Source organism: Crinia signifera, chromosome 3 (genome assembly GCF_055691185.1).
Source record: "Crinia signifera chromosome 3, ASM5569118v1, whole genome shotgun sequence".
NCBI classification, from domain to species: domain Eukaryota; kingdom Metazoa; phylum Chordata; class Amphibia; order Anura; family Myobatrachidae; genus Crinia; species Crinia signifera.
In genome coordinates, this window is record NC_139219.1 from 259,641,692 (window position 1) to 259,658,076 (window position 16,385).

Here is a 16,385-nt window from a genome sequence, read left to right on the forward strand (position 1 = left end):
CCGGTGATGTCAGCTGCCCTCCCCTGGCACCCATGTCACTGGGTCATTTCCATGGGAACACCCAGCATTCTCATGGGAACACCCATGAAACACTGGGCATTCCCATGGGGCGTGACTTCCCGCCCCCTCCCCATGCCCCTGCCTGCAGTGGTGGGTGAGTACACCCAACAAACACTCTGTTCGCCATGAGCACATGCACCCGGCGCATGCACATGTGAAAAACAGAAACATCAGTCCTCCATGCGTGCGCGGGGAGGACCAGGCCAATCAGAATAAGGTCCAATGGCTGAAGAACAGAAATATTTTTGATTATTTTATAAAACAGGGAAAAAAAGTAATTTTCACTCTGCAATGAAAAACAAATTTATGATAGATGTTGTGGGTATTTCTTTATTAAAATGGAATTTATTTAAAATAATAAAAAGCAGTGCAAAGAAATAATATTTTACAACATTCATTCTTACTGAGCATCACATTTCTTTTATTGCTTTTTTGTTTATTGGGTTTAACCCTGTACATAGTAACACACGTAATACAGTCAATTTAAATATACCAGTAAATGCAGTACAAAAACACACATGCAGCACATTACAAACATAGAAATATTTTTGTTTGAGTACTTAAAATCTAGAATCAAAATATTGAGACATAACACCTCGGCATGACAAATAAGGAGTGATTACATTATATCAGATCATACTGTATATATCAGATTATATCAAATATATATATTTGGGGGGGGGGGGGGGGTGTCATGTTTTTTTCTTGTCTGGTTGTTAGATGGTTTGATACCTGGAATGGCATAAACTTAATAGATAATGGGTTGGGGAAAGCATCTTATCCTCAGCAAGAATGAAGTGGTTTAGATTACTGTAATTATAAAAATACAATACAATCTATGAAGGCAATAATGCAATTCCTGAGCAGAAAATTAGCATAGCAATAATGCAAATGAAGCATACAGTACAGTATAGTATAGTATATAGCATTAAACAATGGCATTTATTTACAGCTTTCATTGGAAGAATCAACAAAAGCATTGGTGACAATAATAGGCCCTTATTCAGATCTAATCGCAGTACAAATTTGTTCTATAAATGGGCAAAACCATGTGCACTGCAGGTGGGGCAGATGTAACATGTATAGAGAGAGTTAGATTTGGGTGAGTTATTTTGTTTGTGTGCAGGGTAAATACTGGCTGAATTATTTTTATACTGCAATATAGATTTCAGTTTCAACACACCTCGCCCAAATCTAACTCTCTCTGCCCATGTTACATCTGCCCCACCTGCAGTGCACATGGTTTTGCCCATTTTGAGAACAAATTTGTACTGCGATCAGATCTGAATAAGGGCCATAGACTCAACAATTTGGTCAAATCAACAGTGAATATTAGACTGAGGATGATGAACATGTTATCATATATATTATCATATAGAGACCATAAAAGAGACTTATACTAAGTTACTTTATAATGAGAGTACTGGCAAAATATGTATTTCACTTAAAGAGACAACAATAATAGTAATCAACAGTAAGAAGATACTGATAAGGTTAGCAGACCCAACACCAGTAATGAGACAACAATGTGAAGATGAGAAAGGGAAGGAAGAGTAGTCATGCCAACGTTAGTTGAAGGACAGTCCACTAGATCAGGTGGTACACTGTACTTCTGGCCCCTTGCATGCACAGTGCAGTATGTTGTAGGGTACTCATAGTTGCTGTGATGACTGACCAGTTCCTGGTAAAAGAAAAAAGAAAAAAAAAACCAGTAAATATTTTCTACGTTTCTGGGAGAAATCTACCTTTAATTCGAGTGCTTGCATGTCCTTAAATATTTTCTTTTAGTTTAGTAGAATTAAGCCAAAAACAACAAGAAAGAGCCCTAGCAGCATCTCTTGTCGATATTCTATGGACAGCTGGAGAAATGAAGAGAGCCACTATTTGTCTCATCACCAGTGAGTCCTATTTCACAGAGAGCCCTGACTACAAAACTGATAATTTTACAGAAAAGGTATGTGTGTATATATAACTATTCCCAAAGAGACATTCTCAAATTCTCCAGTGCTGCATAGTGCATGACAAATAAACAGTTCGGTACTTGTTTCCTAGCACGGCGCCCATCTCGTTGATTGTATGCCTTAAGTTTAAGGTACTTAAGGCATACAATCAATGCAATGGACCCGATTTTCTGTCAATCACCAGCTGATTTGCCGGTGAAAGAGAAAATCGAGTTGATCGCGATGCGACCAACGCGATCAACGCGATTTTCCCATTGGGAACAATGTTAAATTATTTTTAAATTGAAAATCGGGTTGATCGCGTTGGTCGCAGGCCATTATAATGGCCCGCGATGCGATCAACCCGATTTTACATAGGTGACAATGTGAAATGGGCCAATATGGCCCATTTCACATTGAATATGGTTAAAAAGTATGTTTAATCCCCCCCATTGTTAACGCCACCCCACTATTGACACCAACCCGAAGCGTGGCGAGCGCAGCGAGCCCGCGAGGGGCGTCGGAACGCGTCCTCCGACCTTTTCATACCCCTACTATCCACGTTGGCGTCGAGTTGATTTCATAAAGTGTGGCGAGCGCAGCGAGCCACGGAGCCCGAAGCGTGGCGAGCGCAGTGAGCCCCGCGAGGGGACGCGTATACCTGTGAAGTTATGCTCGTCCACTCACGGGGCTCGGTGCGCTCGCCACACTTCGGGCTCGGTGGCTCGCTGCGCTCACCACACTTTATAAAATCAACTCCACGCCGACGTGGATAGTAGGGGTATGAAAAGATGGGGTATGAAAAGAGGACGCGTACCACCGCCCCTCGCGGGCTCGCTGCACTTGCCACGCTACGGGTTGGCGTCAATAGTGGGGTGGCGTTAACAATGGGGGGGGGGGCATTTCAAACATGAGGGGGGGTTTGGTATTAAAATGGGGGGTTTTGGGCCTTTTTACATTGAAATCAATGTAAAATCGGGTCTCAGGGACCATTTTACATTGATTCCAATGTAAAAATCGGGTCGATCACGTCGATCGCATTGCGATTTTTCCGACCCGATGGATACAATTAAAATCGGTGGCGCCGTGCTAGGAAACAAGTACCAACAGTTCTAACATTTTTAGGGGCTGTTGAAACTGGAGTGCTGCGCTAATAATTATTATTAATAAGCAGAATTACCACTGGCAGAAAAACACTGTAACAATCCAATATATTAAAAGATACTGTTTGGTACTTGTTTCCTAGCAGGGTGCCCAGATTTTTTACGTACGCAAACGTAGTGAAATCGCATCTCATCGCATCGCATGGTACGTTTTTACCATGTGATGTGTGCGATGCGATGCGATATTTGATTGTACAAACACCCATGCCATGAGATGTGATGAGTGCTTACAATAAGATGTGATGGGTGCTTACAATGAGATGTGATGCTATGTGATGTGATGTGTGCATAGTATGTGATGTGATGGGTGCTTACAATTGCAAGCACTTGCACCTACGCCATTGTTTAGCGTCAATACCATTATCCACACCACCCCTAAGCGTAGCGAGCGGCGGAGGAATGCATCCTCCGACCATTTCATACCCCCACTATCCACGTCGGTGTGGAGCTGATTTTACATAGTGGGCGAGCCCGAAGCGTGGCGAGCGCAGCGAGCGCAGCGAGCTCTGCAAGCAGATGCGGATACAAGTAAAGTTATCCGTGTCCCATCGCAGGGCTCGCTGTGCTCGCCACACTATCTAAAATCAACTCCACACCGACGTGGATAGTGGGGGTATGAAAAGGTCAGAGGAGGCGTTCCGCTGCCGCTCACCACGCTTCGGGGTGGCGTGGATACTGGGGTTGACGCTAAACAATGGCGTAGGTGCAGGTGCTTACAATTGTACATCACATAGCATCACATCTCATTGTAAGCACCCATCACATCTCATTGTAAGCACTCATCACATCTCATGGCTTGTACAATCAAATATTGCATCGCATCTGGTGCCATGTGATCCTATGCAATATTTCATTGTATAAGCACTCCTGTGCAGTTAACATGGACATCGCATCTCAACGCATCGCACACATCGCACAGCACTATAGATGGTACGCAATGCAATGTGATTTTCCTACGCAGAATAGCACACTAAGCTATTTGCTTAGTGGGCGTCCTGCTAGGAAACAAGTACCTATTGTTTTATTATTTGGTAAAAATATTGAACCAATTATCTGCTTGATTACCAAAAACATATAAAAACACAATCTTTGTTATTTGGAGGTGGATCAAAAGAATTAATAACCTAGAAAAAATTGGTGTAACTTAAAAATAAATCAATAAGAGTCTATGCATCGAAAAAATGGGTACTTATGTAGTATCTGGGTTGCCGATTTTCTGATTGTATGATTTACCTTAAGGCATACAATCAGATGCGATTCAACGCGATTTTCGGCAAAATCGCATCGAATCGCATCCGATATGCATAGGATTCAATGTTAACAAGGTCCTGTTCATTTCCCCACTATCCAAGTGGGTATGGAGTTGGATATAAACCTGTGGCGACCTTTCACACTGCAGCGCTAAACATTTTAAAAGGCAAAAAAAAGTCAATATACTGTTTAAGAGCTGCAGTGTGAAAGGGGTATGAGAATTTATACAATTTGTCAATAAATCTTAGTTGATCTCAATGTTTTTCTCCTCAATAATCAATAAAGAGCTTGATACACAAAAACAATTAAAAATGAAAAAAAAAAGAATATAAAAATAAATAAAAGTAAACAAGAATAAAACAAAACACGTAGGGGGAAATTTACTAAGAATATGAATTCGATTTTTCGAGTGCATGCGCTTTTTCGACTTCATACGGCTGTTTTAGCCATATGCAAATTCGTATTCTGGAGGGGAATTTACAAAGCAGTCAAAAAATAGAAAAATACATAAATAAAAAACACGGCGTCTGGTCCCCCACATGGCCGTAACCAGCACCAGGCTGAAAGAGCCGAGGCTGGTTTTAAAAAATCTGAAAATCCAGGTCCGGGGCTGGTTCCCAAAATACGGGGGACAAAATGACTAGGGGTCCCCCGTATTTTAAGAACCAGCCCTAGGCCCAACCAACCAGCAGGGTAATGCCACAGCCAGGCGGAGACTTTTTATACAAGCCCCCCCGGCCAAAGCATTCATCCCTCTGACTGGTCAGCCTGGCCAGGGGTCCTGGGGGAGTGGGGACACCTCCAATGAAGGAAAATGCCTTGTTTGCCTATGCCCAGGGCCAGCTCTGGGAGAAGGGTGGGGACAATCTGCATGAAATAAAAATCGCTAGATGGTTTTTTAGGTCGACACATATTAGGTCGACATGTATTGGGTTGACCACAGAAGGTTGACATGGCTTAGGTCGACACACGAAAAAGGTCAACACAAGCATTCAGTCAACAATGGCTATGTCGACAGTCAAAAGGTTGACATGAGTTTATTACGGGGTTTTTGTCCCAAATGTCCACATTCACCGTCAAAGTGTACTACATCCCTTGCTTCAGGCACTATTCTAGTCTCCATACAAATATATACAATATATATATATATTTTTTTTTTTCCCTTGCTCTACCTCATAGGGATTGACTACCCCTATACCCTAGCAGCTGCTTTTGAGGACCAACACATATCACAGACGCCTTTATCTTTTTCTCTAACAGATTGAGATTTCTTTTTCTACTATTCTATTCTCCCTTCACGCCCTAGTGGATGGCAGGCACAAAATACCACCTGCCGGCACGTCGGCTCCAAAAAATTTGAAAAACTCATGTCAGCCTTTTGACTGTCGACGTAGCCATTGTTGACCTTATGTTTAAGTCAGTCTTCGAACCCTGTTGACCTTGGCTATATTAACCTATTTCATGTGTCGACCTAAGTTATATTCATAATTAAATAGAGCAGAACATTCCTTCACCGTGTTATTTTAAAAACGTTGTGTGTTATTTTATCAACAATTTGTTTCAATCGATAGCTCCAGTTGTTTGAATTTGTGGATAAAGAAAACCTGGAAAAATTCCTTTGTGCCCACATACACTGTGTAAGTCTTCATGAGCTATACAAATGCCCCATTTTTTATGTTATTTTAATACCTAGAACTGTTATGATTACTCTTTGTCATGTGTTATTCTATGATACTTCTATAGTTGTATGCATTGGGTTTTCTCCACTTCTAGTCAAAGTTATAGGTTTCCTATACACAGGGCCGCCACTAGAAATGCTGGGGCCCGGGACTGACCTACAGTCCGGGCCCCCAGCGGCACAGCGCCATGCCTCCGAACACACCCCCCGGGCACGCCCGCCTCCCGCCCACCCCTGCCTACCAGCACCCCGCCTGCCACTGCCAGCACCCTGCCTGCCAGCACCGTGCCTCCCCCTACCTTGTCCCCATTACTTATCATAATTTCACAGCCGCGTCCTCCAGCTCCTTCAGTCTCCACAGTCCGAGCGCACACTGCACAGTGCAGCCTGCAGAGCGCCGAGCCCCTCTGTGTCCTAGGCTCTGTGCTCTGCAGGCTGCACTGTGTATTGTGCGTGCCTGACCGCCGGGTGAGGGACGCTGGGTGCAGGTGCGTGGGGGGGAGGTAGGGCTGGCTTACAGGTGAGGAACGCTGGGTGTGGGGGTACGGGTACTGTGGGCAGCTGCCCGGACCACTTCAGAGGCCGGGGCCTGGGACAGCTGTACCCAGGGCACCCCCCTGTCGGCGGCCCTGCCTATACATTTTATTTAAAAAATTATAATAAAAGTTGAGAACACAATTTATTACTGTCTAGTTCATGGCCCATCAAAACTTCGTAACAGCAATGTCAGAGCCAGAACGTATGCGCGGCCGCACGGTGCAACACTTCAATTGCTCCATCTGGTGCCCACTAATGGCCGCAGGCTTGCAAACACTTGCATTACACCATAGAGTTTAGAAGCAGCATTAGCCTTTTAGTCTATAGGTTGAGTGTAGGCAGAGTTACAATATATATTTAAATATTTAGAGAGGCTCTAACCATGAGCAGACTGTGTTTGGTAATTTCATCTACAGCCACATCTACTAAAAGGTGCCTATCACTGAGCATATAGCTGTGCTGTCTTCCATAGTCAAACATTAGCACTAGAATGGGTCATACCGAAGAGATGTGAAACTTTTAATGTGGCACTATCATATGATGGCAACTCTGATACAAGGCAGGGAGAGTGACAGCAAATTGATCACATTGAAAAATAGGGATTTAGAGAGAGATGAGGTTAGTATTCCAGCAGATCGGATGCTGGCAGTCAGAATACCGACACCAGCATCCAAACTAGCGGCCAGGTGCCAGAATCCGGACATCACTGAGCCCCAACTCCAAGCATACGGATTATAAATATGCAGGTGGGTAACTGTTAGGGCGGGGAGAGGAGAAGGTTAGGTTTAGCCAATAGGGGGGACTTAAGGATAGGGCACTGGGTGGGAGGGTTAGGTTTTGGCAATGCGGTACAAGGGTTAGGCCAGTGGTTCCCAAACTTTTTCGAATCACGGCACCCCGGAGCATCAGAATTTTTTTCATGGCACCCCTAGGCTAAAACTTTCTCATTGAGGAACTCAGAAACAAATATTAAGTTAAATAAATTGTGTTTATATCTCATCCTTAGGATCAGTTATGTGGTATTGGACAAAATTGACTTCTGTTTGTCCATGATTTGACTATTATATTGGACATAGATAACTTGAATTGGTCCTGGACCTCCAACCCAGGGCACCCCTGCAAGTCCCCCAAGGCACCCCAGGGTGCCACGGCACACAGTTTGGGAACCACTGGGTTAGGCATTAGCTGGGAGGGACAGAAGAAAATGAAGGGGGATGGGGCACCATGATAGGGGAAGGAAGTTAGTTAGCTGTGGCAGGTATAAGCAGTGTGTGCTCCCCTAGTACAAAAGACCCCTTTATTAATATGATCTCCCTTTAGCAATAAATAAACCCCCACCTCCTCAAAAAGAACATCATCTCCCACTAGCACAGAATAGTTCCTCCTGCTAGATCATAATATTCCCTTAGCATAGAATAGTTCCCTCCCCCTCAGGACATATCATCGACATCTCCCTAGTATAGAATGCACCCTTCCCAAACAGTTACTGTAGATAGATCATCTCTCCTGTAAAAAAAAATAACCATGCAGTGCTAAAGGTCCCCATACACGCTGCAATAGCAGCGTGCAATGCAAGCAATGCATTATCGGGTGGATTGCATGGTAACGCATGCGTTTTGCATGCAATTTGCGTGCAATGCAATCCGTGGGCAGTACAAAAAGTATGTGCAGCACATTTTTTGTACTGTGCGATGCGATGCCTGCACGCTGCTATCACAGCATGTATGGGGACCTTAACCCAAATACCCCCTCACCCACCAACACACAGCAGAACACTTTTTTAAAACACTTACAGACTGGCTGCATTGGATGCCGATGACAGTGCAATACTGCGGCACTACAGCAGCACTACAGCGGCACTACTAGCTTTCATCCAAGACAGCGTGACCGGGTGATGCGAAAGGGGGCAGGGATGCAGGTGACAGGCACATGCACTCAAATTAGCAGACCGGGGAACTTCACATGGCAGGTGGGGAACCTCCAGCCTTGATCTATGTTGCATGGCATGGCATGTAGCCGCCAGTTAGTCCCAGTACCACTGCTCCTCGCTGTCAGGCTGAGCCGGCTGATCAGAGCATGTCCTGGGGTACCCGGCTTTTTTTTAAACTTCCATATGAAAGTGGCGGTATGGTATAACGTCCCATACCGCGGCCTCACCTGCACTTTCCCTGAAGGCTGGGATGAATGATTGATGGCTGCTTTCTTCCTGTTCCTCTGGCGGGTACATTCCTCCTGCTCATCGCGCGGCAGCTGCTTTCCTGCTTCTATCCTGCAGCTCGGTAGCGCACTCCAGTGGCTGGCACCCTAGGCAAATGCCTGAAGCTGCCTAGTGATGGCGCCGGCCCTGCACATGAGCAGGCTGATGTGGCATCACGGGAAGTGACTGATGAGGAGGCTGAGGCACTGAGTGGATCCCAGTCCTTCGTGCACCACAATGTGGAGGAGCCTCAAGGACCCAGCAAACAAACATAAAGGCACAGGATACAGACTGACAGCTCTGTCCTGCCTCAAGGGAAAATCATGCTACCCGGTGGTGCAGGCTCTTAATGTCTAGTAAAGTTTTTAAGGCTCAAGTTTTTATTTTGGTGCTGAAACTGATACTTCAATTTTAAGTAATGTAGTATGAGATTAAGCACCAAAATAAAAACTTGTTATTACTTACATTACAGATATTTGATTTTGTGGACCTCAATCAAAATAATTAGAAATATGCAGACTCCATTAAAATGTAGTTGCCTACCCCTGGCCAATAGAAGCAGTGGTTCCTGGCAAAAATCCTGGAGCAGCGGTGCCACCTAGAGGCAGCACTGATTACGGAGTTGATGTTATATATACTTTGTAATGCCTTCTAATTATACCATTTGCCTGTCTTTCCTAGTTCATAGACGAGGGGAGTCATGGCGTGATACTATTTCTGTACAGTTTGCTCTTCTCCAGAACAATTGTAAGGTGAGACTTTCATGTAGAAATTTGTCACTGATTATACAGATCATATTTATTTCTTAAAAACGTGACGGTGACCTAGAGTATCGCTCTGTAGGCTCAATTATGAGGTGGTGAACAGGGATGCGCTACTCTCTGTCAAAATAATTTAAGATTAGCAGCCACCAGCTCGGGTTTTGGCAATAACATTTACTAAAAACAAAATATTTCTGACAGGTACACCAACCTGTGGCTTCCCTGCAAGCCCACTACAGTATCCATTTTAGGAACCACTGGCTCAACTGCATAATTTTCATAATAGATATGTTGAGCATTGTACATTATAGTCAGTGCAGGGTCTTCTTTATTTATAATCCAATATGGTATTATTGATGTGTGTCAGTTTCTCATTTACCATTATCCATTTATTTTGTTCATTAACCTCACTGATGTCTATGATGGACAACTTTCACTTTGTTGTGATTATCTACTAAGATGATTAATGACAATAAGATCTAGTCAGAGGTATTATTTTGAGTTTTTGTTATTGTCAACCAGTTGGATTGTAGGCACGTATACAAGTAGTGAGTCTGTATTATCTGGTGTTGTATTGAAATCATTCTCTTTATCTAGGATTCGGCAAGACTTGGACTGTACAACATCTCAACTCTTGCATTTTTGTCTGGGGACTTACGCAGTCAGACAGGTAATTATGGGAAAAGGCGCACAGCTTTTCCACATTTTGTTTTGCTTAGAGATGAGCAGAAAGAGTGGCAATAGGAAAACATGATCTGTATAGGCATCAGAAATAAATCTAGGTACACACTTGCCAATTGCTTTCCCTGAAACAGGTTGATTTTTTCTGTCAGTGGAAGGTGCTGAGAGCTGCACTGCAGTAGGTGTAAAAAAAAATAATCAGATTTTCTGCCACACGTTGCTGAATTTGCATATGTCCACCTATAAGGAGGATGGGGAAATCAGGATAAATCATAGGAAATATGGGCAGATTATCAACAATGCATACACAATGGCCCTTATTCTGGTTGACTTGCTCGGGCGTGAATTCACACCCTTGCAAGTCATCCAGAACCCGTCCTGTGAATGGTGGTACTCCCCCACCCCTTTGCACGCCGGGTTCGTTCGCACGGCATGCAAATGGATGTTTTTACATAAACATCCATTCGGATGCCAGTGGGAACCTCCCCCATCTTTCAATGGTCACCAACCATCAAATGATGTTGAAGGCGCACGCACATGTAAGGGTGGTCCAGACCACTCGTACACATGCGTGTAGAAATCCGGGGAATTGGGCGGGCAGCTGACATCTGGTTATGTCAGCTGTCCGTCCCCCGCACATGCGTCACGAATGCATTAGCATGTGTATGCCCAGCATTTTCATGGGAACGTACATGAAACGCTGGGCATTCACATATGCCTGGCACCCCACGCCCCTCTCCACCCCCCGCTCAAAAGGCAGGGAGCGTGCACTCGGTGAACAGATTTTGCACCGAGTACACACGCTCCTAGTGTATGCACATGTGCAGAAATGCTGCTGCACATACGCAATACATCGGTCCCGGTGTGAATTCACGGCCAGCCAAATCAACCAGAATAAGGGCCAATATCAGGACCCTTTGGTAAATGTTTTCTGAGAAGGCTGATCGACTGAATAATTAAAGGCTAGTGTTTCTGGCTTTCAAAAGTTTTTAATCAATGTTTGTCCAAAACGCTCATGCCTACAATGAAAAAAGGCTGAGCCGGTAATTATTGATAAATCAGAACACTATTTGTATAGTATGTACTTCGCTTAAGAATGACAAAATTGTGTATTTTACACCAATCAAATACTTGATTGAGGTCACGTATTCCTTAAAATGCAAATGAGGTTCATTTATCATTACAAAAGTCAGTGCTATATTTTTATGTCAGTAAAAGTGTCTCTAGGAATTTTTAATTGCCAGTTAATTAACTGCTTTATTAACAGGCAGTGATTAACCTGATGCTGACTGGTAGAGCAAGTCCACAAGTATTTAACGGCGACCAATTTGTGGAGGAGCAGAAATCCGAGCAGAAGCATCACGGAGTACTGGTGCGCAGTGATGTGGGCTACTTACATTGGAGCAGGGAGGAAATGGAACAAGACAAACTTCCCCAGGTGCGTGACAAAGTCTGTGAGAGTCTACTAGTTTTTCTTTTCCTAATTCTTATTGAAAATAAATATACAAATAAAAATGGTCCCACTGTTTTGTCATGTCTCTAGCATTTCCCTTGTGTGTGTGCGCTTGCCAAAATCTAGCACCAATGCAGTATAGATGAAACAAAAGGACAGGGTGCAGTTCAGCAATAAGCTAAAATGGAAACAGGAATGAATATCTCACAGTGCAAGAAAGTCCAGGAATGCACATGCTGGAATAACATGGTATACAAGGATAGGCAGTACTGCAGCAGTACTGCCTCTCTCCCCAGCTCAGCTCAGCAGTGAGCAGCAGGTGCTGGGCAGGGGAGAGAGGCCGATGCAGCAGCAGTTACTTTGCTCTCTCTCTCTCTATCTCTCTCCTTGCCCAGCTCCCTGCAATGAAGAAGGGAGAGAGTGGACCCCGAACCCCTTCATCAGACCCCGGCCAGGGTAAAAAGTAGTTGCTCCCCCCCTCTCTGTGCCACGGTATAAGGGGTCTAATTCAGACCTTATCACAGAACAAATTTGTTCTCCAAATAAGTAAGTTATTATGTTTCTGTGCAGGGTAAATACTGGCTATTTTTACACTTCAATTTAGATTTCAGTTTGAACACACCCCATACAAATTAACTCTCTCAGCACTTGTTACATTTGGATCACCCATACACACAGAACATTGTACGATATATCTTTGCACAGACGCAAGATCTGTGTCTCTGTTCTTTATGGATCACTAGCTCCCATTCACTATTACATGACTTTCATCGGGCTGCTCCCACCCTATGGAATGCCCTCCCACGCACAATAAGACTCTCCACTAGCCTCCAAACTTTCAAGCGTTCCCTGAAAACTCACCTCTTCAGGCAAGCCTATCAGATTTAAGTACCACATGCATAACCCTATGAGGCACTTGTGTATTATATAGCTTCCCTTCTGGACCTGCAGCTTGGTGGGACTGCTATGCTATTACTGGTGCTTGTCATTGAATTTCCCTCCTATATCCCTATAGATTGTAAGCTTGCAGCAGGGCCCTCTTACCTCCAAGTCTGTCTGTTGTTACCCAGTTTGTTTTATTACTGTTTAGGATTGTAAAGCACAACGGAATCTGCTGCGCTATATAAGAAACTGTAAATAAATAAATAATATAATGACATACTGTATCAGTATCTATTTCTTCTGTCTGCAGATGGGGAGCATGCTAAAAACACCAACGTTTCCTATCTGGCTGTGCTATATTAATGGTACCTACAGTGTGATTTTTGGTACAAACACATCTCTCTTATGTGATTGGAAAATGGAGCATATATTTGATCTTTATTTCTACAGTGGGCAGTTTACTCAAAGCAAAACAGTGCATCTGACAATTGGTAGGTATTGATCATGTAGTCACACCTTGCTAGTATCATTTCATATTTATTGCAAAATGATCAATTTTAAGAATTCTAAAATAAATTAGTGCAATTATTTGAATTCGATTTTTATCATTAGCTTTTCCTGAATAAGTGCAGAGACCATCATTTCCTTTCAGTCATGCCCCTCACAATTAAAGGTCAATAAAAAATTGTACACAGTGGGCCTCATCCAGTGGTACCAGAAAATCACTCATGCAGGTTTGACAACCTGAAAAAACTGTTGTGCTGAGAAGGATGGGCAACTACGGAAGAGCAGACAGATCTCCTGTATTCCACCTGCATCCTAGTGAAGTGAACAGGAGCAGAGAATCCCTGGAAAGGGTGGCACCACAAGGATCCACAAATCGCAGACCCATAAGTCGCTGCATATAGTCAAACTGGGGGCGGGGCATGATTATATCAGAGCCCGGAACCTCCCTCTGAAGTTCCCAGTGGTGTCTCCTCTCCAGGCCTCTTCCAGAGAAGAGCAAAGAAAGGGCAGTTATGCTTTAAATGAGTGGGACACTATGGGTGAGATTTAATAGGATGAGAGATTCAGAAAGTGAGAGATTTGGGAAGAATTCTCCAGTTTTTTTAAAGTAGCAATCATTTACACTGCAAAACCAGTTTGATGTTGCAGTATAAATGATTGCCGCTTTAAAAAAAACTAGAGCTTTCTTCCCAAATCTCTCACTTTCTGAATCTCTCATACTATTAAATCTCACCCTATGTTCCTTCATCTGTATTTGTGATTATTTTGTTAGCTACACTTACAGTATCATGCAGTAAATGTCAAATGAAAATTCAGACAGAGCCAAGGTATGGTACTTCCACACAGTGTGGCCTCCCCCATCACCCCCCAGACTGTGAACAGGTGAAGGGAACAGCCAGGTACATGGGTGCCTCTTAAGACATGCTGTCAATTGCCTCTCTAGGCTGCAGGGTGCTGTTCCAGGTACCACACATGCTGAGAAATGGAGACACTGGAGAAGCAATGGTGCCACCTCCTTGTGAAACATTGTAAGACCAGTGGTGTAACTACTGTAAGGCAGCCCCAGCAGCCGCTTGGGGGTGCAAGCAGCAGCAGGGTCTGTGTAGGTGCCGGCACTCGCTGGACGCACTGACTGAGCACTGGACATGAGTCAGCCGCAGCGCGGGTGGGGCCATGGCAGAGATAACAAATTCCCCCAATGATTCAATTGACTGTACACAGAGCCGGCTATTGGCTACTGTGTACAGGATGGGCAGGCAGATGGGCATGCTAGGGTGGCCTGGGATGCGTCGGAGCCAAGGGAAGCAGCAGTATATGCTGGTCTCTGTTATGCGTGTGACGTCATCACATCACACGCTGGGGAAACATGCTGGAGAGGAACCTGGAGGGGTGGGGGGGCACACACTTTTTGGCGGGGGGGGGGGGCAAAATTTATATATACCCCACTGTGTAAGACATCCCTTTGGTTTGTGTTATCAAACAAATAAATGTGTTTATGTATTATATTAAGCCTTGAAGAGAGATATATCGCAGATAAAGTACCAACCAATCAGTTCCTAATTGTAATATTTCAAATACAGGGCGGGATGCAATAGGGAGTGAAAATCAGAAAGTGAGAGATTTTTGGGCGTTTCCACATTCACCAACAATTGTGCATTATGAAAATAGTTTTATCTATAATTAATCAATTGGTGTTTTATGTTTCAGATACTCACTCCCATCACTGGGAAGGACACTACAGGATAGATGAGGGGGATCGCGAAAAGAGATTTCCCTCACTAGAGATGACTATCAGAACTAAATGGGAAGGAGCAGCGATTAACTGGAATGGGACTGTACCTTTTTTTTAAAGATAACGTGGATTTCAAAAGAACCAAAATATAGCACTTATTCACTGATATACTTAACACTATTGGGCTGCGGATTTATTTTTTATTGGTATTTGTAACCTTATTTTAAAATATCCTAGCTGTCTGCTAGTGATAAAGCAGGGTTTAGGCATACTTGCATAACATCCCAGATGCTGCAGGAGACTCAAGTTTTTTTGGGGGAAGTCCCCATAGTCCCAGAAGGGTAGGTGACCTACAGTACATCCCACCCATTTCCTAGTGACGCAGACAGGCTGATGATAAAATCAATACAATTGTGATGGCTAAAATAAGAATTGCTTTGTTTAGCCCAGCCCCTGACCAGAAGACCTGGGTTTTGCAAGCATTTCCACATCTCAAAGGGCGGGGCCTAATGACATCACCCTGCTGCCCTGCCCACCAAACTAGCCTGATGCATCCCCTTCCAGGCTTCTCATAGCGAGGAAACAAAGAAAGTAGTCAAGTATGGGTTCCGGCCACAAGGAAAAAACAATGTAGAACAATGAGCTTGACTCTGTTTCACATGCAACGCTGCAAATTTACACTCGCCATGTTCTCCGCATGGCTGGGAATGGAAGTGGGTGCAGGGACCAAATCATTCGATGGTTGCTGACCATCGAATGATTTGGAGCATACACGCAAAACTAAGGCTCTCCAAGGTGCCTTAGTTTTTGCCTGTATGGGAACAGGATGGGCAGCTAACATCTGATTATGTCAAGTGCCCGCCCCTGGGCGTTCCCATGGGCGCGTCCACCCGCCACCGAACCATGCCCTCTACCCGCACTGGTAGGCGCCAGTGGGAAGGCGAACTTGCAGTTCGCTGTGCCCATTCGCACCGGGCGTCTGCACATGAAAATAAATGCACATGCGCAGATGCCAAACGTCGCTTTCTGTGTTAATGTGTGAGGGATTGATGCGATTAGAATCAGGCCCAATGTGTACACCGGTTCCAAAATGCAGGCCTATGATGCTGACTTATTGCCTGGGTAAACAATGCTTCGGTGTATACCCAGCTTGAGGTGAGTTGCACTTTGTGTATTGGCACAACAGTAAGGGAGGCATGGGGAGAGGATCTAGAGGGGGAAGGCAGTGATGTCACAATAGCTCCGCAGCCCCCATGGTCGCGGGGAGGCGCTGTGTAAGTTCGGGCGCCGAGTGGCTGCGTGGCTATTGTAATGCTCCCCCCCATCCCCCGCAGCTTTACCTGTATTCGCTGTGGTGGTACAGGCTCCCCTCCTGGCTTCATTCTGATGATATGGACTGGAGATGGACCATCATAAAATGTCCACCCCCATATAGCAGACAGTTCTCTGAAACTGTCTGCTGTATGGGGGCAGACATTTTGTGATGGTCCGTTCTTCATAGTATAAGAATGAAGCCAGGAGCATACACGCAAAACTAGGGACC

The 16,385-nt window shown here is 44.4% G+C and overlaps 1 protein-coding gene across 1 annotated transcript in view; it reads left to right on the forward strand.

Moving 5' to 3' along the window:
• The window catches only part of MINDY4B (MINDY family member 4B), a 61,963-nt gene extending 45,798 nt beyond the window's left edge, over positions 1-16,165 (forward strand). The window contains exons 8-14 of the mRNA XM_083174761.1: positions 1,849-2,014; positions 5,986-6,051; positions 9,508-9,578; positions 10,185-10,257; positions 11,536-11,706; positions 12,914-13,094; positions 14,818-16,165. Coding sequence (XP_083030887.1) covers positions 1,849-2,014; positions 5,986-6,051; positions 9,508-9,578; positions 10,185-10,257; positions 11,536-11,706; positions 12,914-13,094; positions 14,818-14,960 — 871 coding nt within the window. The 3' untranslated portion in view covers positions 14,961-16,165. The remainder of the gene's footprint in view (positions 1-1,848; positions 2,015-5,985; positions 6,052-9,507; positions 9,579-10,184; positions 10,258-11,535; positions 11,707-12,913; positions 13,095-14,817) is intronic.
• Positions 16,166-16,385: the final 220 nt, after the last annotated feature.